This window comes from Alosa pseudoharengus, unplaced genomic scaffold, assembly GCF_046254945.1.
Source record: "Alosa pseudoharengus isolate Yale_2024_CS ecotype anadromous, Long Island Sound unplaced genomic scaffold, YU_APseudo_1.1 YU_APseudo_1.1_scf_18, whole genome shotgun sequence".
Lineage (NCBI taxonomy): Eukaryota > Metazoa > Chordata > Actinopteri > Clupeiformes > Clupeidae > Alosa > Alosa pseudoharengus.
The window spans coordinates 18,988,364-19,012,073 of NW_027468650.1; the positions used below are offsets into that span (position 1 = coordinate 18,988,364).

The 23,710-nt window shown below is 40.6% G+C and overlaps 1 protein-coding gene across 4 annotated transcripts; it reads right to left on the minus strand.

Annotated features, from left to right (window-relative positions):
• Positions 1-1,703: 1,703 nt before the first annotated feature.
• LOC143131045 (inositol monophosphatase 1-like) lies at positions 1,704-22,836 on the minus strand. Of its 4 annotated transcripts, none has more exons than XM_076290416.1 (9): positions 22,780-22,836; positions 20,361-20,447; positions 19,198-19,331; positions 16,870-16,974; positions 15,874-15,919; positions 15,528-15,636; positions 14,997-15,105; positions 14,609-14,760; positions 1,704-2,699 (listed from the first exon to the last, which is right to left on the minus strand). In XM_076290416.1, exons 2-9 carry the CDS (start codon positions 20,421-20,423, stop codon positions 2,581-2,583), a joined length of 837 nt encoding a protein of 278 aa, XP_076146531.1. In that variant the 5' UTR covers positions 20,424-20,447; positions 22,780-22,836; the 3' UTR covers positions 1,704-2,580. The 4 variants fall into 4 exon arrangements, with proteins under 4 accessions (XP_076146531.1, XP_076146527.1, XP_076146529.1 ...); XM_076290412.1 differs by lacking the exon at positions 22,780-22,836 and adding an exon at positions 22,535-22,606; XM_076290414.1 differs by lacking the exon at positions 22,780-22,836 and adding an exon at positions 20,761-22,522.
• Between the last annotated feature and the right edge of the window lie 874 nt (positions 22,837-23,710).

Sequence of the window (23,710 nt, forward strand, 5' to 3'; positions counted from 1 at the left end):
TTGCACCACTGGTTAGATGTAAAACAGCATTTCGTTTCAGACTACTGTTACTTAATTTGTGCATTAACAATAACGTTTCAGACTAGGCTACTGTTACTTAATTTGGGCATTGACAATAAAGTATTACATGAACTAAAGATGACTAAAATCTTATGTAGAAGAAGAAACATTCACAAAAAATCCATCCATCCAAAAATGACCTTTGTTTTTGATAGCTGTTGAAAACGGCATGGAACTGACAGAGATGTTTTTGTTTATTTATAAATAAATAAATAAATAAATAAAATTATGCTGATACCTTTTGCTTTTCCCAAATACAATGTAGCCTACAGGTGTAAGTGACCTTTCATCAATCCAGTTGCAATGGATGAACTGTGATGAACTGCCCTACTTGTGATTGTTTAGAGATTTTAAAGGTTTTATAACAATGCTACATCTTCTTTGGCTATTCTACAATCTATTCACCTTTTCAGCACCAGTAGGCTACTTTCTGTGCAGCCACACACACACACTCAGGCATGCCAAACAAGCATACACAAAAGTTTCAAGAGTGGGGGATGGAGTAAAATATGGAGACACATTGAAGTGTGATTTATTATCGCGGAACGGATGTAAAGGACTGAGCGGCGGTCATATTTTGTACCGCTATGTGGTACATCTAGTTTATTAAGGATTAACTAGAAAGTATATGGTCTTCAAGAAGCAAATAGGCCTACATGAAATGGCAAATAACCATAAATGTAAAAATGTAAACTAAGATGAAAGCACACACCATTTTCATTGTGTCCTGCTGAGAATAGAGCATGCAAGCCCACACATTTGCATGGCATTGCATTTGCATTCAAAATAAACTAAGGATGGATGCCCCTAATAGTCAGTCAATGTCTATTGAAGAAAACCTTACAGATTACATCCTTAGCAAGCAAATATTTGACAAAAAGAAACTCTAACTAGGCAGTCTGATAAAAATGTTTTTTTTTTAATACCGTAGCATTGTGTGCACAGCTAGTGACAAGGGAAGTATGTTTGGGTAACATACATACTGTATGGTATGCTTGAGGAAATGTTGCCAATAGTTTCTTAAGAAGACTAACCACTTCCTAACAGGTTTTGTGTCATTTACAAGCATTTCAAATGGCTCAGTAAGATAGACTCTCACTGGTTTTTGATCATTGCATGTCTTTGGTTATGCATTACATAGACTGTCTTCTCTATTAGCACTCTTGTCATAGAGTAATAGAGAAGACAGTCCTTCATGACATTCTCATAGTTCATACTTTAGCAGCACATTTCAAAAGACAGCAGAAGAGTGTGGACAGGTTCAGGCACAACACATCATACCTTACAAAACCCTGCCCTCAGCATGCTGTAACAGACTTCTCGATTCCCTCTCAAGGTATTGTGCACTTACTGTAAGAGCATACTGCACATGCAACCACACCGGCTTCACAATGCACATTTTCTGACACGATTTATTTTGTCTTTCTGTTCAAGATTGTTCAATCTATGAAACATTACCAGAATTCCCATTATAAGCTTGACTAAGAGGGGGAAATACATTCCCATAACAGCATGGAAAAATCACAAAAAATAGCTTTAACCCTTATTTGTGGTTTAGGTTATTGAGGTTATTGGGTTAGCAGCAAGAAAAGAAACATACAGTACTTGCAAGTTTCACACACAAACAATTAAATAAAGCAGGACAACTTTAAGGGGCTTTATTATAACTTTGGCAACATGACACAGCCTGTTCACAGTGTGTCACACAGGACATGGTAAGCAGTAATCCAAACATCCCTATGGGAGATACCAACATTAAACATTACTAAGTTAAAACAAGGCTTACTTCATCATGATACTGTAAGAGTGCAAAACAAAGTGCATCATAATCACATTTATACAAACTAGAACTCATGAGGTATAAACTCAGAGTGTGATTTAAATAAAAAAACTCTTACGTGGCATTTTTGATAAAGACTGCAATAAGTTAGCAGTCGGAACATCTGAAGGTAAAAATCTAAGAATTTCTTAGCCTGCACATAAGAACATGTAAGATAAAATTTAACTAAACTGCGCAAAATTCACTTGGATTAGGTCTCCCACTTATTCTAACATATCTTGAGGTCAATATACTCAGAAACAAGACAGTCCTACAACTGTGTTTGGAATACAGACAAAAACAGCCTTAGTCATATTATCTGCTAGTTCACTTCAGGCAATGGAAATGCAGTTAAGGCTAGCAAAAACATGGCTTTATCAAGGAAAATTCTTACTTATTTGCACTTCAACATACTGGGCCCTAATTTAAACAGTGGGCAAAGTGCAAAGTCTATCAACAAGCCAAGCTCTCAAGCATTAGCTATAACTATGGAGTGGCATGTGGGGGCATTCAGCTGATTGAGTGCAATATTTGCTGTTAAGGTCCTAGTCCATTTTGATTTAGCCTAGTTCTTAAATTAGCTGGTTAAACAGACTTTGAACTTTGCCCATCATTCAAATTAGACCTACTGTGTGTGTAATGTATGTGTGTGTGTGTGTGTGTGTGTGATTGGGGGGGGGGGGGGGGTAGAGGTGGATGGACTAGTTTTCGGTGTCATCTCTTCCACATGGGAATGGCTGTATTTTCTGAGTGATGTGCTCTGCTATGGCCTTACTGCTGGCTGTGATTAACCTCCGTGACATCAGGTCAAACGCTCCTCCTGAAAGATCAGAAGTGATTACTGTGCAGAAGTCCAAGATTTAGGACATTCCATGCTAAACAAGTAATAAAAACACTTGAACATGTAAGTAATAATAAAAGATGTAAGAGTTCTTCTATGCAAACAAAAGGCTTATTTCATTCCAATTTTGTTCTCAAATGTGTTGCTTCATGCAGTGCACACTTGAGTTGATGAGGTTATTGATTGTGCACTGCACAATATTAGTTCACCCTCATTACCCCCTTAGTTATTGTTGCTACGCCTGACAAACATTGCAGAACTACCCAGAAGTTAACCTGACTCTCGCCAGATGAATTTCGCTCCGCCTAGCTCCACTCACATCCATCTGGGATCGGTTCCGTTGAGAGTGATTTCAGCACAAGATTGTATGGTAGAGCCAATCAGGACGCAGGGCGGGAGTTTCATAGATGTGACGTAGCGTAGAAGCGACTGTGAGACTGTTCTCAGCGTCACGGGTTGGCTTCGATGTGAGTGGTTGATGTAGCACGTCAATAGATGACGGACAAGTGGCTTATCCAATCTTATGCAAGAAGGCCCAGCCTTCTGAAGCACCACTCCAATGGATCGATCCCAGATGGATGAGTGGAGCTAGGCGGAACGAAATTCATCTGGCGAGAGTCAAGTTACCCAGAAGTAGCCATAGACAGTAAAAGTTACCAGCTGGAAAACAGACCATGTTCAATTTTCCAGAGAAGATAGGCTGGATGAGATTGGACTGACACATCTTTAATATCATCCCGTGCAAGGCAGAAGGGATTGTGCTGAGACATGCATTGGCGTTTGTAAAACGTGAGGTGCACTATGTTTTCTTAAAAACGTGAATGACATTGGGCACTTTTTCGGCTTTGAGTTGAATTTTTTTTACATTTTCAATTCGAGACGCTCAGGGCGCCTCTGCATGAACACATGAGGCATTCAGGGCGCATCAGCAGCACGCAAACTTACTGCCAATACGAAACAACATTAAAAAGGCGACTCCCACTGCAAAAACCGCATCCTGTCTGATGGTGGCTTTATAGTGCCCATATTGGGGACACCTCTCTGCTATACTGTTAGCGTGAATTTGGGTAATCTGGGACATTGGGTAATGTGGGACACTTAAGCTTCAGCATGTTTAATTCCTGTTCTAACTAAATGTAGTCATCAAAACTCTTACTATAAGTTTACCATAGATATCATGTGACTGAAATTGCATGACTTCATGGTAGTGAGGTCACAGAAATATGCAGGGCAAGTGTCTTTCAGAGCCTCGCCCCCTGGAATGATATGACAAGTCCAGTGACTTACAATTTTGACTAGATTAATGTTAAGGATCTAAATCTGTCAGAAAATAAAACAAGGTTCCTAGGCGAGGATCACATCAGCCAGCGGCAAGCGGCAGCGGCAAACGTAACGCAACGCTCAAACCATAATAAGTTTTATCTTGTTCCTAAGCAACACAAAGGGTTTGTCAATTGAATACGCTCGCGTTGCACTTTGAAAGATGAACCAAGTTCAACACTCAACACTCGCTTGTTCAATGCTAGCGTTACGCCAGATTTGCCACCGTTCCGCTGCCGAACCATAGAGAACAATAGGAAACCTGCCACTTGCCGCTGGCTAATGTGACCCCCGCCTTATTGTTATTGATTTATGTGGGTGATCTGTTCAAGAGACAATATGGCGGGGATCACATTAGGCAGCGGAAAGCGGCAGGTTTCCTTTTGTTCTCAATGGTTCGGCAGCGGAACGCTGGCAACGCTGGTGTAACGCTAGCGTTGAGCAAGCTAAGCGTTGAACTTGGTTCAACTTTCAAGCGCAACGCTCGGCTCATCAATGTTCAGGTATTTTGACCAATCAGATTCATCTAAGGGCGGGACGTTTGAAACATCAACGAGACCGTTTATTCAACTATATGGACATCACCGAGAAACCGATTGTCTCTGTCTCAAACCACCCGGTGTTGTATGACATGTCGTCTAAGGACTATCACAACATAATAAAAAAAATTGGAGTTTGTGAGCCATGTTGTGGGAATTTCTGGTTAGTGATTTTAAGTCTGTTCTGTTGATTTAACCAATGTAGCCTACTTGCTAAGCTTACTTGCTAAGCTCGTTAGCCTAGCTAAATAACGAACTAAACAAAAGTCAGCTGATGTGCCTAGCAACTGTTACAGTATGTATCTACATTGGTAACGTTAACATGTTATTCTGATATGTATGTTCATGATAGAAAAGGTGTGTAAGACTAAATGGAAATCTCTCAGGGATCGCTATAAGAAAGAGAAAAATGCGGAGAAGGAATTAAAAAAGAGTGGGTCAGGTGCCAGTTACAACACCAAATGGCAGTTCATGAGTATCCGGTCATTTCTGAAGCCTTATCTGCAGGACAGGCAAACCACATCCAATATGTTGAAGAGCCAACCAAATACAGTAGAAAGCCTTCTACTCCCTATCATCACCACAGAAAGAGAGGTTTGATTGCTTTTGATGCTACATTAGTTTCTTTATTTGTCCTTGTGTAGTTTTTGTGCTAGATATTACTTATTAACTTATTATTATGACCGCCGCTAGCGAAGCTAGCGAAGCGGTCATATAGGGATTGTCAAAGTTTTTTTTTTGTTTGTTTTTTTTTACCCCGTCATCTACTTCCTGAAATTTTGGTCAACGATACCCGGGGCACCGAAACACCGGGGCACATGAAATTTGGTGGGTATGTAGCCCCACTAGACTTTTACGGAAAAATTTCGTTTGGTCCCCGGGGGCCACTCCTCCTCCGCGCTGGGCCCCCCGAAACCCAAAAAATGCAGTTTTTCCTAAATAACTACCTGAACCGTGGCACCGAGGATGAAGAAATTTTTATGGTATGTTGGTCTCAAGGGCCCACATAAACCTAGCCCATAATCACTCATTTGTGATTTGCACCCCCCCGGTAAAAAATGAAAATGCAATATAATTCTGCTTTAATCGCCCCTCTCTTCAGTTAAGAAGTTCAGAACTGCACCAAATTTTATGTGTATGATTAACCTGACATTCTCTGGGGGTATGCCACGTTTCGTAGAATTTCATCCATGGGGGGGTCTAAAAAATGAAGTTATGTGTACATTTAGTGACTGTACTGTACACTCATTGGCCTGTAGATGGTCGTGCACACATATACACACGCACACACACACACAGGCACGTATACCATCAGTATTGGCAATTAGAACGGCCGATACATAATTACAAATTTAGTAGGATTAAAGGAAAACCAAATATTCATCATAATAATTTGGCTGCATTTCCAGTATTGGCGTCCCGTAGTCGTTTGTCCACTAGATGGCGCATCGTTGCAGTGAGACGTAATTTTGTTGGAAGTTAATCTAAAGTGGGTTGGAAAGACACGCTTCCTACAAGGACAAGACAGTAGGCCTACAGTAGTTTACCGCAGAGAACGTCTAAGGGTAGGATGATTTCTGCATGACATGTAATTCCCATTTCCTCTTGAAGCCGAAATAAATCTGAAAATGTTTATCGGACATGCTTGTTTTTTACTGCAGGTAGGCTACGTTAATCCTATCAATAGCAGAACGTAGGTAAAATAATGTTACCATTAGCATGGTTGAGTGATGGAGGCCAATTTTCAAGGATACAAGGATACAAGGAAGTTTATTGTCACATGCATATAGTTACTGGAAGTAAGAAATGCAGTGAAATTAAGTATGGTGTCAGCCTATTTGTGCATTTATGGGGGGGGGTAAAAAGTGCAGTAGAAGAGGGGTTTAGTAGATTAAGTGGCAAGGGCTGCATAAGAAAGGTGGGGGAGGATTGCGATTGGGGGGGGGGGGGGGGCACCAACAAGGAGCACCCAAGAGCAACAGGGGCAAGGAAAAACTCCCTTACCAAGGAAGAAACCTTGGGCATATCCACGGCTCAAGGGGCTAACCCAACTGCCAAGGGTCTTGGTGTGTGTGTTGGGGGGATGACAAGGGAGATGGGATAGTGTGCTGTGTATGTGGGGAGAGGGCAGTGTGCAATATGTGTGTTGGAGAAGCTTCCTCATGAGACAATGTGCTGTGTATTGGGGGGCGGGGGCAGTGTGCTGTAAGTATGTTGAGGATGTGTGTTGGAGAAGCTTCCTGATGAAATAATGTGCTGTGTATGTAGGGGAGAGGGGGGGGGGCAGTGTACTGCAAGTATGATGTATGTGAGTGATGACAGTGAAGATGTGTGTGTGGGCGGGAGGGGAGTGGAGCAGTGACTGTGTGTGTGTGTGTGTAGTGTGTGTGTGGGTAGGTGGGGGCAGTATGCTGTAAGTATGTAGAGGATGTGTCTTGGAGAAGATCCTGAAGACAATGATTTGATTATTGATGTATTTGTAGAAAACCATAAATGCGTTTATAGGCTACCAAGCAAATTGATAACAGCACTAATTGTATCTTTCGACTGTCATCTCATTTGCTTATGACCATAACCAAGGCTACTAACAGGAGCTAAGTGAGTTAGCCACAATATGTTCGCTACGTGATGGTTTTTAAATGGAAAATATATAGGCCTGAAAGATAACCTGTCTATGATGCATCCTAAACACCGGCCTGGGACATTTCTGCTCGAAGTCTCAAAAAGCAGTCAACGTTCATTCCCAAACACCCATATAGGCTACTTCAATCCTCTATTTTCAAAGGTGATTCAAGTAAGGAAGAGCATGGCTCAAAGTAAAGTAACTGAAACTACATAAATTCGTCAAAGTGAATAATTTGTGTCAACTCGCGGCAATGTAGATTTATTAACGCACCCGTGATGATCTACATCTCCATTTAAACCAGATGTTTTAGAGCGCACGTTGAGATGTATTCAGGGCAGGGCTGTACCTACACATATTTGTTGCACGTGCTACAAAAATCATTCTTTGCGATGAATGATTTAGTACCAACGTTACACCGGTCAGATACAGTTTTGCCTATGGCTATATCGTGAGACTGAGGCGCTTTTTGTTTGTTCGAAGTGCGTGTTTAGGGTGTGAGAGAGGAGTCGATGTGCTTTGATTCCAGCTTGGTAGTTGTAGTATATGCGATTAAAAAACACGTGTGTGTGAAGTATCCAAACAATGATAACGCTTTCATTATGGCTGCTTTAGCCACAGACCTTGAGCTACTGTACAGTGGGTTGTGTTCCATTTAGAAGTGTCCACTTCATTCGCCCTTTCGGTGATTCACACAGCTACTTGAAATGTATTACTACTGATATGCATAACTTTTCGCCAAGAGGTGGCAGCTTGATACTGTAAGGTGTAAGCCATTGGTTCCAAAGGAGATTTTATTTGGGTCGCCAGCATAGGCTGGTGACAACTTGTGTTGTGTAATAGGCCTAGCATAGGGCCTACCTTATGTTTGTTAACAGTCACGGTTTTGTCATAACTCCCTCTATGCATTTTTGCATTTACAACAGCTCTGAAACCGGGGGGCGAACACGTCGCAGGGGGGGGGGGGGGGGGGGGGGGCGCCAGTGCGTGGATATCTCAATCGCAAAATTAAACAATATTTCTATCGGGTGCCTAGCATGGACTAGGCTGGGTGAAAATCAAAAGATTGCGTCAAAAGATTGAGCTTGGTCTGGCGAAAGCCAGACTAACCATGGACCTCATAGTTGCAAAATCCAAGGGAACATGAATCAGCATATTATTTGCACAAACAATAACGGACAGTAGCTCTTCAACTTTGCCCGTTAAAATGTGTAACAGTCTCGCAACGCATTTCATGAAGGCCCTTTTGGACATGTCAGTTATTTGCTCCACTGGGTAAAACGGCATTTTGTTTTAGACTACTGGTATTTCATTTGTGCATTGACAATAAAGCTGAATATCATATGAACTACATGACTAAACTTGAATGTAGAAGAAACATTCACAAAAATCCTTGACATGACCTCTCTTCTTGATAGCTGTTGAAAACTGCATGGAACTGACATGGATTGTTTTGTTTAATAATAAATAAATGAATACATTATGCTGCTACCTTCTGCTTTTCCCAAATACAATGTAGCCTACAGGTGTACCTTTCATCAGTCTAGTTGTAAGGACTGTGATGAACTGTTCTACTTGTGATTGTTTAGAGATTTTAAAGGTTTTATAACAATGCTACAAATGTTTTGGCCCAGAAACAAATCTATTCATCTTTGCAGCGCCAGTAGGCTACTTTGTGTGCCAAACAAGCATACACAAAAGTTTCAAGAGTGGGCGATGGAGTAGAAGATGGAGACAAATTCATTAATATGATTTATTTTCGCGGAATGGATGTACAGGACTGAGCGGCGGTCATATTTTGTACCGCTATGCGGTACATCTAGTTAATAACCACCAAATGCTTTTTTTTACCCCAACTTGACACAGTGATATGAAATGTTCAAGTGCGAGTTACAAAACCTACAGTCAGAGGATGGCCCACTTGAGTCCTCAAGGGTTGGTCACACATCCAGTGAGACCCAGGACAGCACCTGCTTCTCTCTAGTTTCAATTGCAATCTTTGTGGCATTGTTGCTGCTGAGTCTTGAGATGTTTAGCCATGATAGCTGGTGGTAAGTTTGCAGATACGAACTTGGAGGCATCTACATCCTTTCTATCTGAGTGCCATCAAAGGAAGTTGTGAAGCATGTATGTTGCTTTAACTACTGATTCAGCGACCTTTGGTGATACCCCTAACATTCTTCTGTACACTCGCCACTGGTTTGCAAGAATGCCAAATGCACATTCAACCATTCTCCTGGCACCAGAGAAACTATAGTTGTACATGCGCCTCTCTCCCTTAAGCCGTTTCACAGGAAATGGTCTCATCAGATGTCGCTGAAGAGGGAAGGCTTCATCCCCTATAAAGACATATGGCATTGCTCGAAGTTCTTCGGCACCGGGAAGAGGTGCATCTTCGAGAGTAAGGTTCCCTGACGCAGTGCCCTTCCAAAGATCGATGCTGATAGGATCCCAGAATCGCTGGTCTTTCCATAAGCACCAACATCTATCATGCGGAAACGATAGTGGGCATCCACAACTGCCAACAATACAATTGAAAATGTTCCCTTATAATTAAAGTATAAGGAACCACTGTTAGCAGGGGCCAGGATTACTACATGCTTTCCGGCAATTGCACCAACACAATTAGGAAAGTCACAGAGCCTCCCATAATCCTCAGCAATAGCTTTCCACTCTTCTTTCCCTGGTGGTGGCATGTACTCCTGCACCAAACAGGTCCAGATAGCCTCACAGACCTCCTTCGCAATTCCCACCACAGTGGAAATTAATTAATTAAGGGGAAATTAATTAAATTTAATAACATGATAATTTAATACCATGTAGTCTAAATTATATTCGTAGCCTACATTGTATTCAAACTTTTATGGATAGGCTACTGAGGTTCTTCTTTAGAAATGATGAACATGTAATGCCTATATCATTGAAACATGATCTTATTTTGCATTTCACTTTATGTTTTAAGACTTACCTTAGACAAATGTAAAGACGTTCAGCTGGGCTGATGGCTTCTCTAAATTTGGTGTCTGCTTTTTGTATCTTTGGTGCAATCATTTGCTTGTTCAGTCGAACATGCATGCGAAAACAGTCGTCAGCTAGGCGGAGCTGCACCACTAGTTAATGGTATTCCCCATAATACTTTCGTGATAGCAGCGTGTCATGAACCGAAACTGAATGCTTTTTTCTTTCTTTCTCCCTTTCCTCTCCTTCCATTCCTAAAGCAATCAAGAGCAAATTTCTATTGCTAGCATCCATTTTGCCAGCTAGGAACGTAACAATGTTGACCGCTAGTGTAACTTAGAAACGAGATAGAACGTCTTGGATTATTATTATGGTCTGAGTGTTGTGTTACGCTTGCCGCTGCCTAAAGTGATCCTCGCCTATATGCACCAATGTGTTGAAAATCAGTTTTAATGTATTGTTTTAAGACATTTTTTTGGCTGTCCCACTTTATCATGTGTTTGATAATGTGGGACAGCATGTTTTGGGTAATCTGGGACAGTCAATTAAACTGTTTAATTTAGGGAAATATGCATTAGGGACTTCATGAAGTTGCAGTAGTATAAACTAAAACATAATTTATGGCAGACATTGTCTAACAGTCTGTTACTGTCTATATACACTAAAAGTTAGTGCTAGGCTAGCTAGCTTTTCCCATTATAAATTAGCATCAACTAATATTCCATTGGATTTGAATGTCCCAGATTAGCAAACAACCGGTCCCAAATTATCAAATTCTTCTCATTTTTGTTTTGTTGGTGCAAGGAACACTAAAAGGTGTGTAATGTCTCCTCTGGTATGACATCTATTTTTTGTCTTCTGATTTGTGTAGAAAACATCTTGGGGATTACAGAAAGGTATAGGATGTTGATCTCTTTCATTAGATATAGGCTATATTGTAATTAGGCGCAGAAGTAAAATTTGCAAAAATTGTCCCAGATTACCCGAATTCACCCTTAGTTTGGGAAAAGGGAAAAACACACACCTGCCTCCAATCTCTATGAATATCAAGTGTTTGAATTACATATGCACACCTTTTTGGCATGTTGCCGATTGTCCAATAATGACATAGTTTCCCTGCATAGAGGCCGTTGGTTATGCAGGATTAGACACAAAACGTTTTGGGGCAGAGTCCTGCAAAAGGTCAATTAGAACCCTATCGTACACAAGGGGGTAGGCAAACGTTCGGCGAGCATACGCTCCAGTGTTTCCCATAAATTGACTAATCTGTGGCGGGGCGCCTCAAAATAAAAATCGGCCGCCACAGATTAATATTCTATGTTTAATTTAATTTAATTTAAATTAAATATAAGGTCAAATCCTTGCATTGCCATTGAGCTGCGCTTTTTACGCACGCAGCCTTTCCTTGCCCCGGCCCGCTCTCTCTTGTAGCCGGCTGCCACTCCTCTGTATGTGCATTAACAAAATATTCACGATTGTTGAAGGATTGTTGTTGCAACATAGAAGCATTGCATAGAAGACGTCAGGCTAAATTGCTATTAAATCCGCTTAGCATCGTGACCATGCTGTGCAAATTTGTTCAAAACTGCTGCATTGAAGTGAACTCTGCTAAGGTCTTATCACAACATAGTAGGCTACATTGAAGAGACTAAACTAAGTTAAGTTATGAAATCAAGCAGTATCTCAAAGCTAACGTTATATTACTGTTTGGATGTTGAATTTAGCATGCTTAGCCTACTTACAGCTGCTTGTCAATTTTGTTGAAGGGCTCATTTTATTGACTCTGACACTGAATGTTTGCAAAATCCCGATCTAAATGGAACAGTGTTTTCCAAAATTCAAAAGTGCTTGTCCCAAGGAGAAGTACGATCCTTTATTTTAACTATGTAGAAAACGTTATGAATTGCATCCACACATCAGCAGCCTTTCAACTGTTACAATTGCAAGGGTTCCCTCAAACGTCTTAAAGTGACAGGCACTCAATTAGACCTATACACTACCAAGACGATCTTAACCAACGCTGAGTAATAAACTTTCTTCCGAAAACAATGCTAAAATTATGTAATGGGCATGTGACTTTGCGTCGTACAGGACAGAAGTAACCGTATTCTATGGATAAGAAACTCGAAGGCAGCCGGAGGGAAGACTGCAGGTAAGATATTAAGGAAAGCATCGAGGGGTTAAAAACAATTAAGTTTTGGCAACTATGTCAGAACAAATCATCACCAAGAGTTGCATTCGAACTCGGAGCACATTATCAATTTTTATAGCACAGCTACCAGATGACTTACTGTGTTTCAGTCTGTTTCTTATAACGTCACATGTTTCTTACTCGCCTGGACTGAGGATGCGCAGAAACAAAGTCGACCAGTCGGGTTCAAATTGACTTCACTTGCCTCTACCGAAGTCTATGGGGCGACTCTGTCCATTTATTTTACTGTCTTTGGTCATACAACACTGACATTTGGAAACCCCTCACTCCCTGGACACCATTGTCTGTCATCTGCCCGATACTGTGTAAACCGGGATACATCTGTGAAGAGAACACTTTTCCAAAGTGCAACACGCCATCGAAGGTGAACATTTGTCCAATCAAGTCAGTTACGACTGCAGTCAGGCCAACAAGCACTCAGATGGCCTTCCCCGAGATGGTTTCTGACCACTTGTGCAGAAATTCTGCCCTTGAGCAAACCGACTATTTCATCAGCTGTCTGGGTGGCTGATCTCAGATACTATAATCTCTCAGATAAAAACAATGTGACTGTCCTGGTCTGGCGTGGTTACAGTTACATTGTTCAGAAGCAATGTTAGAGGCAGCTTATGGTAGTGAAATGAACACTCATTTCATGAACAGCTCTCTAAGACATTCCTGCTGTTAGCTTGCTAATTGCCTACTCCCTCAAAACTGTGGCATTGTGTTGCATGAGAGAACGACATATAGTTTATAGTGTCCTTTTAATGTGACCATTAAACACCATATCATCATTGATATGCCTCACCTGCCTGGTGGATGGATTATTTTATTGAAGGTGAAGTGCTCACTAATAGACTTTCAAATAAAAGTAAATAAAATCTGAGAGAAATAAGGCTTTTGTGTGCATAGAATACAGTGTTTCCCACATAGTTGAATTCTATTTGTGGTGGTAAGTTAGCAGAATTAACTGGAATGCAACATTTTTTAACAAATTAGCGCAGCGTGGTTATGATGCTAATCAGATTTAAGCACAATTTAGTACAACCTGGAAAATCATTGTGTGGTGGTCAATGTTGATATTGTGGTGGGCCGCCACAAATAAGTCAATGTATGGGAAACACTGGAATAAATCTTTAGATTTGGACAAAAATAGGAATATAAATAAATATGAAAATAAAAAAAGACTGTTGGGTTTATATTTTTGTTGAGTGGGAAACTGGGATTGTTGAGGAGGGCCGGACCCAAAATACCGAACTCAAGTCTGAACTCAATTCTGTTCAATTCTATTCTGTTCTTGTATAACATTAAGTAAATCATATGGTTTTGTTTACTAGTCGTAAGAACAGATGAAAATGTGAGGGAGACAATATTTAATCTATGTCCAGTATTTAATCCTCATTCTCGAAAATTATTTTTTGACATGACATTTTTTTTCAGTTTTCAAAGACTGATATAAAAAAGTACTACAATATCTATATAATTATTCTAGGTCATAAAAATGTGAAGGAGTCAGTACAACCGATAGGCCAGTGCCACCATTTCATCAACACTCAGCAATATTTCATCATTAAATCATTACCATCATTAAATTAACTCTATGCAGAATTAGACTACGAAAATGTGGAGCAGACAATAATAGGCTGTCATTAGTTAATCAACATGCACAAAGAAAACTATTTTAAAAATGTAGGCTATGTTTTTGCTTTAACTTTATGCACATAACTGTGATTGGTCAACTCGCTCTGTGTGTTGAGCCGGCTGCTTCAAGCAACCTGTGGGTAGTAGCATCATACTAGTTCGCTAACATAAGCTTTGCAAATAAACTCAGACATTTGGTTACAATTACGGGGTTATCCAATTGTAAACTGTCTATCTGCCAGTAACGTTTTGAAATGAACACTTCGTATCGCCAACGAGCAGCAGTAGGAGTTCGTTCTAACAACCTTTGCGGTGGTGAGCGACGCAGACATAAGAGACACAAAACTTTGAAAGGTTTACGCCGACGTATGCATGCATTATCTCTATGCTAGGCTCTTGACTATTGTTCTTTCACAGACCTTACGCGGGCCGGTCAGGGAAAGCCCACGGGCCGGATGTGGCCCGCGGGCCGTATGTTGCCCATGTATGCATTAATGTATTCATTTATTATGTATATACTTCCAAACTTGACTGCATTCTACAATACAATGCCCATTCTGAAAACACACACATTTTTACTAGCTGCCTCCATACAGCAGGTGTTCTGCTGACTCACCTGTGATATCCATGATTACTCCCCCTGCCTCTCTGATAATAGCTGCACCCCCTGCCATGTCCCAGCAGTGGATGCCAATGTGATAGTACGCATCAGCTGCTCCACACGCCACCAAGCACATATTCACAGCAGCACTGCCTGGGGCCCGAATCCTACCGTGATGATTTACAATCAGTAATGTTAGCTCATACAAGCTCATAAGAAATGTAAAATAGTAGTAGTACAATAGTATATGATTCTGTGGTTGACATGATCTGAAGTCGTGACTCCTTATACTGACAGACTAATTTTGTTGAGTTCACTTTGAAACACATTCTTCTTTCAAATGATGTATGGTATTGTAAGGGATGTCATGTTCAGACCAAATGCACTTAATGTTAGCACTCACCCATGCACAGGGATTGTGAGGATAGACTCCATGTTGGTCATCATTGCTCTAAAGTTCTGTGCATCTGGTTTGAAGCCCATTTCTGTTAGCACCAGGGACTTTGTGATATCTGAGTATAGAGGAGAGGATACATGGCATTATTAAAAACCAATTGACATGTTTCAAGGCGCACATCTGCCCAACAGAGCTCAAGGCCTGATGGAACTGAACAATCCCTGTGTCACACCAATAAGCAAATTAATTAGTCTTGAAATGTACAGCCATTCAGTAAGTCTTCCCTATTTGTCACAACCTTACAGTTTGGACAAATGTACAAAAGCTGACTGCACTATGCAAATATTTGCTTCTGGACAAATATGTCCCTCTTGTTAAATGTCGCATCAGTATAGCATATGCTAAACTTACAGTATAACTGAGCAATAGTGTGAAAGCAAAACTACAGACTAAACCTCAGATGGTCTTAAGCAGTAAGACAGTCATCACAGAGGACCCCTGACCATAGCTGAAATCAACCTGTGTAGACTGACTGACCTTGTTGACCAGACACTTTGATGGGGACTCCGTTGCAGAATGCTCCTTTTCCTTTGCGAGCTGTGTACATCTTCTCCTCAACACAGCTGTAGACCACTCCAAATTCTATCTGAAATGTAGGTTAAAAAAACTATTCAGATTGAAAACATTGTGTCCTAATTAAATGTTTACATTAAAACTTTTAGGATTATTAAAATGTTTTTTTTTTAACAGTTATTCTGTAAGTATCAGAACTTACATAAATCACCTGATTCATGCTGTATTAGGAATTATCTATCACTCCATCTATCTAGCCATGTACACTGTAAACTTTAGATATCAATAGGTAGTAACAAAAGAAGCATACCTCTTTGTTCACTGTGAAACCAACTGATACAGAGACAAAAGGAAACCTTGGCAGAATGGGGGAAAAGACAAAAAGAGGAATAAAGGCACTTAACATGTTTCTGCTGCTGCTGTGTAAGATGCAGTGCAGTGACTGTTTGATGGATTGTACCTCAAGGTCAACTTCTCTTTACAGTAAAAGACACCAAGGTACAAGGAAACTATCAATTTCAGAACAGATCAAGTGTTGACAATGCGGGCATAATATATGCTAAACATCAACCATGTGTGATTTCAGTCTGTTGAGAAGCTACAGTCAAGGTTAAGTTAAAGGTTGTATCAACGATTTCAGGCCCAAAAAAGGCCCACACATAAATTATCACATTAATTTAATCTTTCGCAACGATCTGCTAGCTGTCTGTCCCATAAGCAGGCCGTCAAAAAAATGTGTCTCTGTAGGCAGCCTAGGCTCCAAGATCTGTACACATAAACAATTGCTACCAACAAGGGTTGGCAACCCACTCAAAGCCAAAATAAAGTGTTTCAACCAATAAACGACGAGATGCGAGTTTAGGAGTTTTAATTGCACGGGAGGGAAGGGGAGGGAGTAGCGAGCTAGCTCTCTGTTTTGTTTGAACATCAACAGAAGTGACGTATCCCCGCTATCGCTGATACAACCTTTAAGTTATTAAGAATGTACATGCCTAGCAAAAAGACTGACATACGTGCATACAGAACTTTAATTACGTGTATGCCAGTGGAACAGTGAATATGCAAGAGACGAAGCATGGGTTCCAGCCCCCCTGCTAACACACCGACCCCCCTGTATCTGTAGTGGTGAGTTTGAGCCTAGGATTTGCTTTCTCACAATGGAGGTTACATGGATGATAGTTCACATACATATAAATAAAATCTCAATTCATTAGTTCCACAGCTGTGATTTTGGCTTCATCTCTCAGCCATATACTATATCCTGACTAAAATGAGTGAAATTCTAAAAACCCCATCCCCTCCCCACCTGTGAACAAAGTTGGTTGTTCCATCGATGGGGTCAATGATCCAAGTAGGATTGTCTGTTAGAATACTGGGAGCCCCTGCAGCAACAGACTCCTCCCCTATGAAGCTGTAGTAGACCAAATGCAGATAAGATAGAAAGTAAGGCTATTTAAATGAGAGGAGAGAATATTGTCAAATTATGATCTTTTTATACAGTAGTGTTACAAATTTTGGAATCACCCACAAATGTTTCTGAAAGGAAATGATAGTTTCACTCACCATCCTGATTAAACATTGATCTGATCATGATTGGTACCTTATGGTATAGAATAGTGTGTTTTTTATATGACCGTTATATGAATCGATTTCACCATCTAACGGCCTGGTATGGGAACAGTACACAGCAAGACCGTAAAGCCCTGCAGAGTGTGGTGAAGTCAGCAGTGAACACAACTAGGAGTACACTACCCTGTCTTCAGGACATTTACACCAGGAGATGTCAGCTCAGAGCCAAGAAAATAATCAGAGACTCCAGTCATCTCAACTTTAGCCTCTTCTCTATTAATTAACCGAACCAACGGTTCAAATGAAACTGGTCCGGACCAAAGGGTCTGGTGTGAATGTGCCCTAACACCATGCTTTAAGTAGTGGAGTTCTTTGCCTGCACTTCATCCTGTATTTAAAAATATCAAAACACCCTCTGGCAAGTAGACTGGGCTGTGTGAAAATGCAAATTCTAACTGTGACTGGCTGACAAGCCACACCACATCAAGTCACACCACCACATGCATGCAGAAAAACACAACGAGATGGACATTGGACCCACAATGGCCGCCTGCACCACTCCACTTGCACACTTGTACACTTTGCAACTTGTTGCTGTTGTCCTGAAAACACAACACTTCTGCTGCTCTTACATAACTTGCACCACTATGCCACTTTATTTCTTACTTAGGTCAAACAGAACTACCTCAGCCTCTTATTGGCCTGACTTTGCACTAGTATTTTATTTTATTGACTGTCTATGCACAATTTCAACCAAATTTTGCTGCTCTTATTTTTTCATTATATGTGCCCTCTTATTTACTTATTTACTTACTTTTTTGTTTACTTGAATGTTATGTTTGTCTGTGGACTTAAAATTGGTAAAATATGTCTTGTCTCCACCGTGGGATAGTGAGAAACGTAATTTCGATCTCTTTGTATGTCTGGAACATGTGAAGAAATTGACAATAAAGCTGACTTTGACTTTGACTTTGACTTTGAACAGGCTGAGCAAGAAGCCTGGCTCTGTACAAGGGACTTCTTGAGAGCTCTTTGAGTTGGTTATGAAGAGAAGGATGTTGCACAATGTGGACAATGTGTATCCTCCACAGACTATTGGTCAGACAACACAGTTTGAGGATCTTTAAAGATGATGGTATATGGGGCAACTTGTTGAGCAATGTTGCTGTGCAACCACATAACCAGTTCCATTTATTCTGACTGGATGATAATAATGATTTGTCTACTGATAATTTCTTAATTTCTCCAGAAAGACAGTCTTCTTCTGAGTTCATGTACAAAGTAAAATGCATATTTAATACACATTTAACTCATTGAATGCCAAGCTGTTTTCGGGAGCTTTGTCCTAGAGTGCCAGCAATCTAGACCATTGTTGATGATTTTTGTACAGCCACAGCATATTCTGTGTTATATATGTGTATTTCTACACGCCTCTGTTCCTGAGAAATCCCAAGCTAAACAGTGGCTAGTTTTCATCAAAATCGCTGTTTTTTTCTAGAAATGGAGATATAACGTCTTTCATGAAATATGAAGTGTTGCCTGTTACTTACTTGTGTAAACTTTCCGGGAAGTGATCAGCGAGACCTGGCGAGACTGCCACCTAGTGATAGACCCACGAAAATGTCCTGGTTTTGACCTGACGTGCATGCGTCACTGATTCGACCCAAAGTGGCAACCGAGTTATGATAAAATGTCCAGATAAAATGTCCAGATTGTGCGTTTTCATGAGTTTCACGATTGTCATATATTTCATTTCCATTCATCACAGAGTTCCCAAAATCACATATAAGGTGTGTTAGAGTGTCTAGTTTCGCAATTTAAAAAAAAAGCTAAAAACGTAATATTACGTTTTTGGCACTCAATGAGTTAAGTGTGCCCAGTGTTTTTTGCAAGTCCATTTCTATTTTTAGTTCATTGTGCACTGTAGTTATTTTAGACCAAGTTGGTCTTATTCTCTAAAGATAATATTGATCATAAATGAATGTAATTAATTTCTGGAGGATTCCTAAAATTTAAGTAAGCACCATCAACATAATACATCAATTAAGCAGTCTCAACATGGTACCTGTGGTTTGGGTACTTCTTTTTAATAGAAGATATTATCAGGGTTTCCACCTTCTGGTCTGTCTCTGTGACAAGATCGACAGGAGAACTCTTCTGCATGATGGAGATGTCCTTTAGCAACGCCTCACGGATCACCTATGCAACAGTAGAACAGTGAAAAACAGAGGCACACTATTTCCTATGAAACACAGCACACTATCATGATATTAAGTAAGCATACAAAAGCTACATTTGTTATTGTCCCCCACCACAAAAAAACATTGGTATTTTGACGCATAAATGTCAGGAATCTATGCATGAACCGATCCAAGCATTATTGTAGCCATACTGTCTGTCTGTCTGTCTTAATTTTCTTTTTTCTGCATGACAAAAGGTGTGGGTAAGGTTCAGGCATCCTTTTTAAGTATCTGTACAGATTTTGTCAATGCCTTTCAGCTATACAGCATGGTACAGCAGACAACCTTTAGCTAATTCTGTCAGTAACACTTTACTTGAAGGTATCTACATTAGAGTGACATGACACTGTCATAACCCGACCACTAACCACCACTAAACCGAATGACACTTGACAGAAGAGAGTGACAGAAGCGTTATGTCATAAACATTTATGACTTGTTTATAATCTGTATGACACGTTCATGACAGTTTCATGTCACTTTTATGTAGATACCTTCAAGTAGAGTGTAACCCTTGTGTCTATGTTGTGCCGTGTTTGAGGTGTGATTGGTTGCATGTGATTTTAACATCCCTTCACCAATATTGTATCAAGTAAGATGGACGAATGTGCAGCTTAATACACTTTGGCTTAGAAGGATTTTTAAGAAATAGGATTTCAATAGTACGGAGACCCTAAAGGGACATGTGCAAAAAATAGTTTTTTTCTTCAAGTTTGGCATGCACGCCATATACTTTCTCCTGTTCACCAGGAACTCAAAGCACATAAGAGGACATGGGTAAAACATTTCTAGTGCACACCAGATAGTTTCTCATGCTCACCAGAACCTTTGCACATGTCTCTTTAGGGGCCCCTTACAATGATCTACTAGCTACTATTTTGGGCAAATTGTTAATTGTTAATGACAATTTGTTACAGCTAATGGCCTTGGCCTATTGGCTATAATTTAGTGTATTGTATAGGCAATAGGCTACAGTCTGTCAACTTACCTTCCCCGCCTCTTTTGTCACAGCAATGCAGTGGTCCATACACTCCATCCATGGATCATCCATGATGATTTTAGTCTATGCTATACCCTATAAAAATAAAACATATTTAACAGGCTTCATGTTTGGGACACATGAATCAGGCTCACTGTTTTATTGCTCAGGAAGCAGTAAGGAAACATAATCATTTTTATGACTTTATGTAATTTTATGTTCTGATGAGTTCTAGATATTGTTTGCTTTGGCAACACTTTCTTTATGAATTGTCATGCCAATAAAGCTTTTTGAATTTTGAACATAGAGCTATATTTCAAAGTCATAAAGCCTACCTACACTAGCAATCAGGACCCGTGTTAGGCTATCCAACAATATTTTCCTTGGTCACCACTAGTCTTCGATTTACCGTATTCGTTGACTTCCAGCCAGATCTGTGGAGATGTGAACTTCTGAGTGACCTGCTGCAACTGAGGTCTGGTGGGAGTGTCCTACTTTCAGGCTCGACGTACCGCCCCCCAGTTGGTGGGGCAGAGTATCACAGTTAATTTGTAGTGCGCAGGCGCTAACTTTAATCATCTAGCATGCATTCAGGACAACAGAAATTGGAGTATGCTTCGTGTACGCGTCAAAAATGACGCATGTCTTCGACACGCGCAAATGTGACGGAGGAGTATACAGTACCATTTCCTTCAAGGCAGAGCTGCAAGAACTACCTGTCCATTACTGACATGCTGCCAATCATCCGTGTTGTGTCACTCAAATCCTGCCGGTGCTTGGCTGTCCCAATGAGATCTGCTTTTCTCTGACATGACCAACGACAGACTGATAGATACAACACGGACAACCCGATGAATGGCAGCATGTCAGCAATGGACAGGTTGCCTAGTTCTACCAATTACCTCAATTGCCTCAAACAGAAGGTCACTGTGATCATACACACCTACCAAATATTGTGTGGCGGTGAATTGCAGGCAGGGTGGATCAGACCATACGGACCAGTCCACATGTGCATCAATGAGCCTTGGTCACCCATAACCCCACTGTTAGTTCACCACTTTTCCTTCTTTGGACCACTTTTGATAAGTTCTGACCACTACAGACTGGGAACGCCCCACAAGGAGCTGAAGTTTTGGAGATGGGCTGACCCAGTCATCTATCACAATTTGGCCCTGGACGAAGTCAGTCAAATCCTTATGCTTACCCATTTTTCCTATTTCTAACACATAAACTTTGAGGACACAATTTTCTTACTGCCTAGGCTATAGTATATCCCATTCAGTGACAGCCTTAATAACAACATAGGCTAATCAGTGTTCTTCACTTCACATATCAATGCTCATACTGTAATGGCTGATCTGTGCGTCTGCATAGGGAAATCAAGTAATTTTCTCGAAATCCATTCAATATACATTTGATTTATTCATTTGGACTTGTGTATATCAAGGTGAAAACAGAGAATATGAAACTGTTGATAGAATATATGCCTGCCTATCGTGAGATATTAGAAGTTCACATTTCCAGGACCAGGATGTAAAACTCGGCTGGAGAAGGTAAAAGTCCTAGGTCATAGTTCTACCTGTGCAACTAAAACAGGTGATTTCACAAAGTAGCTCATCTACCTGGCTGAAGAGTTCAGCTGATAAGAATCAACAAATTACGTGATATAACTAAAATAGTCAACGACGAACACGGTAAAACGAAGACAAAGCTACCTAACTACTAAAATGCCGATGGCACCATGTCAGCTTTTAACTTTCTAATGACGGAAACTGCCAATCTCTGCTGCCCACTTTATTTCGTAGCCTAACATCTGATGACCTGACAGGACTTCTATGCTACTTGAACAAGCCGCTCCTATGTGGACAACGTAGCCTACTAACACAGGCTTCAAAACAAGCTGTTTCTGTAAACTTTTAACAGTCTACTACCGTAGCCGAACCTTTAACATTATTGTGAAAGCACAAAGCTTCTATCCGCCAGCAAGTAGATTCTGACACTAAAGCAGGCTCCAGACTTAGCTATGGCGAGCTAGCAATGACTGCTATGAGATGTGGTTAATTTAGCCCATACGATTGACAAATATGAGAATTGACATTAGACGGTTAGACGTATCTTCAGCAAAGTAGAGGTGTTACATAGATAAGGAACAGCTGCCGTTCCTATTCATTTTCAAATCTTACCTGAGGAAATTAATTCTACGAGAGTCACTGGGTTTTGTAGGCTAAGCTGTCAACTCATTCACACATGCGCACTGGCTCCAATGTTAGTGTTGCCGATGTGTCAAATGCTGGTTACAAAGATGCAGGTTGTGGTAGTTTACACTTAGGCTACAATAGCCCATGTCATCCTGAAGCCTTATTACAGAAAAATATCCTAATTGCTTCTCCTATCTTAACTTAAAGCAACACCAAAGAGTTTTTTGTACCTTAAAATAATGTTTCCAAAATCGTTTCAGTGGTTCATCAACTCGTAACAGGGTGAACGGCAATTCTGCATTCGCTTTCGCGGCCCTCTATCGGCTATAACCGCACTATGTAAGTTTGCCAGGGGGCATGCCCCCCTGCAAGAAAACTTAACTAGCGTTTAAATTCATCAATCTGGTGCACTTTGAAAAGAAATTCAGAGGTTAGATTGGCTTATATCTATCTATCTATATCTTTCTCTCTCTCTCTCTCTCACTCTCATCAATCTGGTGCACTTTTTTCAGAATTTTAGCCATACACACACAGGTGCAATAATTATGATGATACTGCAATAAGTTCACAGCCACCACATTTCAGCACTCCATGAAATTATGCAGAAGTGGTCGCCTGTGTTGTTCAGCTAGTTAATCCAGAGACTTTCTTATGAGGAGACACAGCACTCAGAAATCCTGCATAATGCATGGGGCTAGTTTGCAGTTGCCTATAGGCTACACCAGTGGTCCCCAAACTTTTTCTTCCGAGGGCCAGCTCATGCAGTCAGCAGAGGCCTCTTACATTGTTTGCAGGTAGGCCTACTATTAATTTCATTCCGTTTTCGATGGCAAACGCGAAACAGCGCCAAAATAACCACCAGTGGACAAAAATAGTATTACACGTGTCATCATCATGTGGTGTGTTGTGAATACATCGTGCCAATCATGTGTTGTGATCTCGCCGCTGGAGCAAGGTTGGTGTTGTGAAGTCTTGCATGCGCATTTCTGCCGAAATCGATGCCTGATAAGTGCCCCAAAAGCGTTGCAATATGGCCGCCGAGTGGAGGGACTTGCTTAAAAGAACTTTGGTTAATCTAATTATTATGTGATTGCCATCTATACATGCTATATCTTCCTTTTTCAGGACAGTCTGGGCTACACATATATGTGTAAGTGAAAT

What these genes read in the sequence shown, in the direction of transcription:
- LOC143131045 (XM_076290416.1), bottom strand. Translation starts at nt 20,423, where the DNA reads ATGGATGATCCATGGATGGAGTGTATGGACCACTGCATTGCTGTGACA. An exon ending in TGACAAAAGAGGCGGGGAAG is followed by an intron (nt 19,332 to 20,360) that starts GTAAGTTGACAG and finishes ACTGTTGCATAG; the next exon opens with GTGATCCGTGAGGCGTTGCT. An exon ending in GTTTCACAGTGAACAAAGAG is followed by an intron (nt 15,637 to 15,873) that starts GTATGCTTCTTT and finishes CCTACATTTCAG; the next exon opens with ATAGAATTTGGAGTGGTCTA.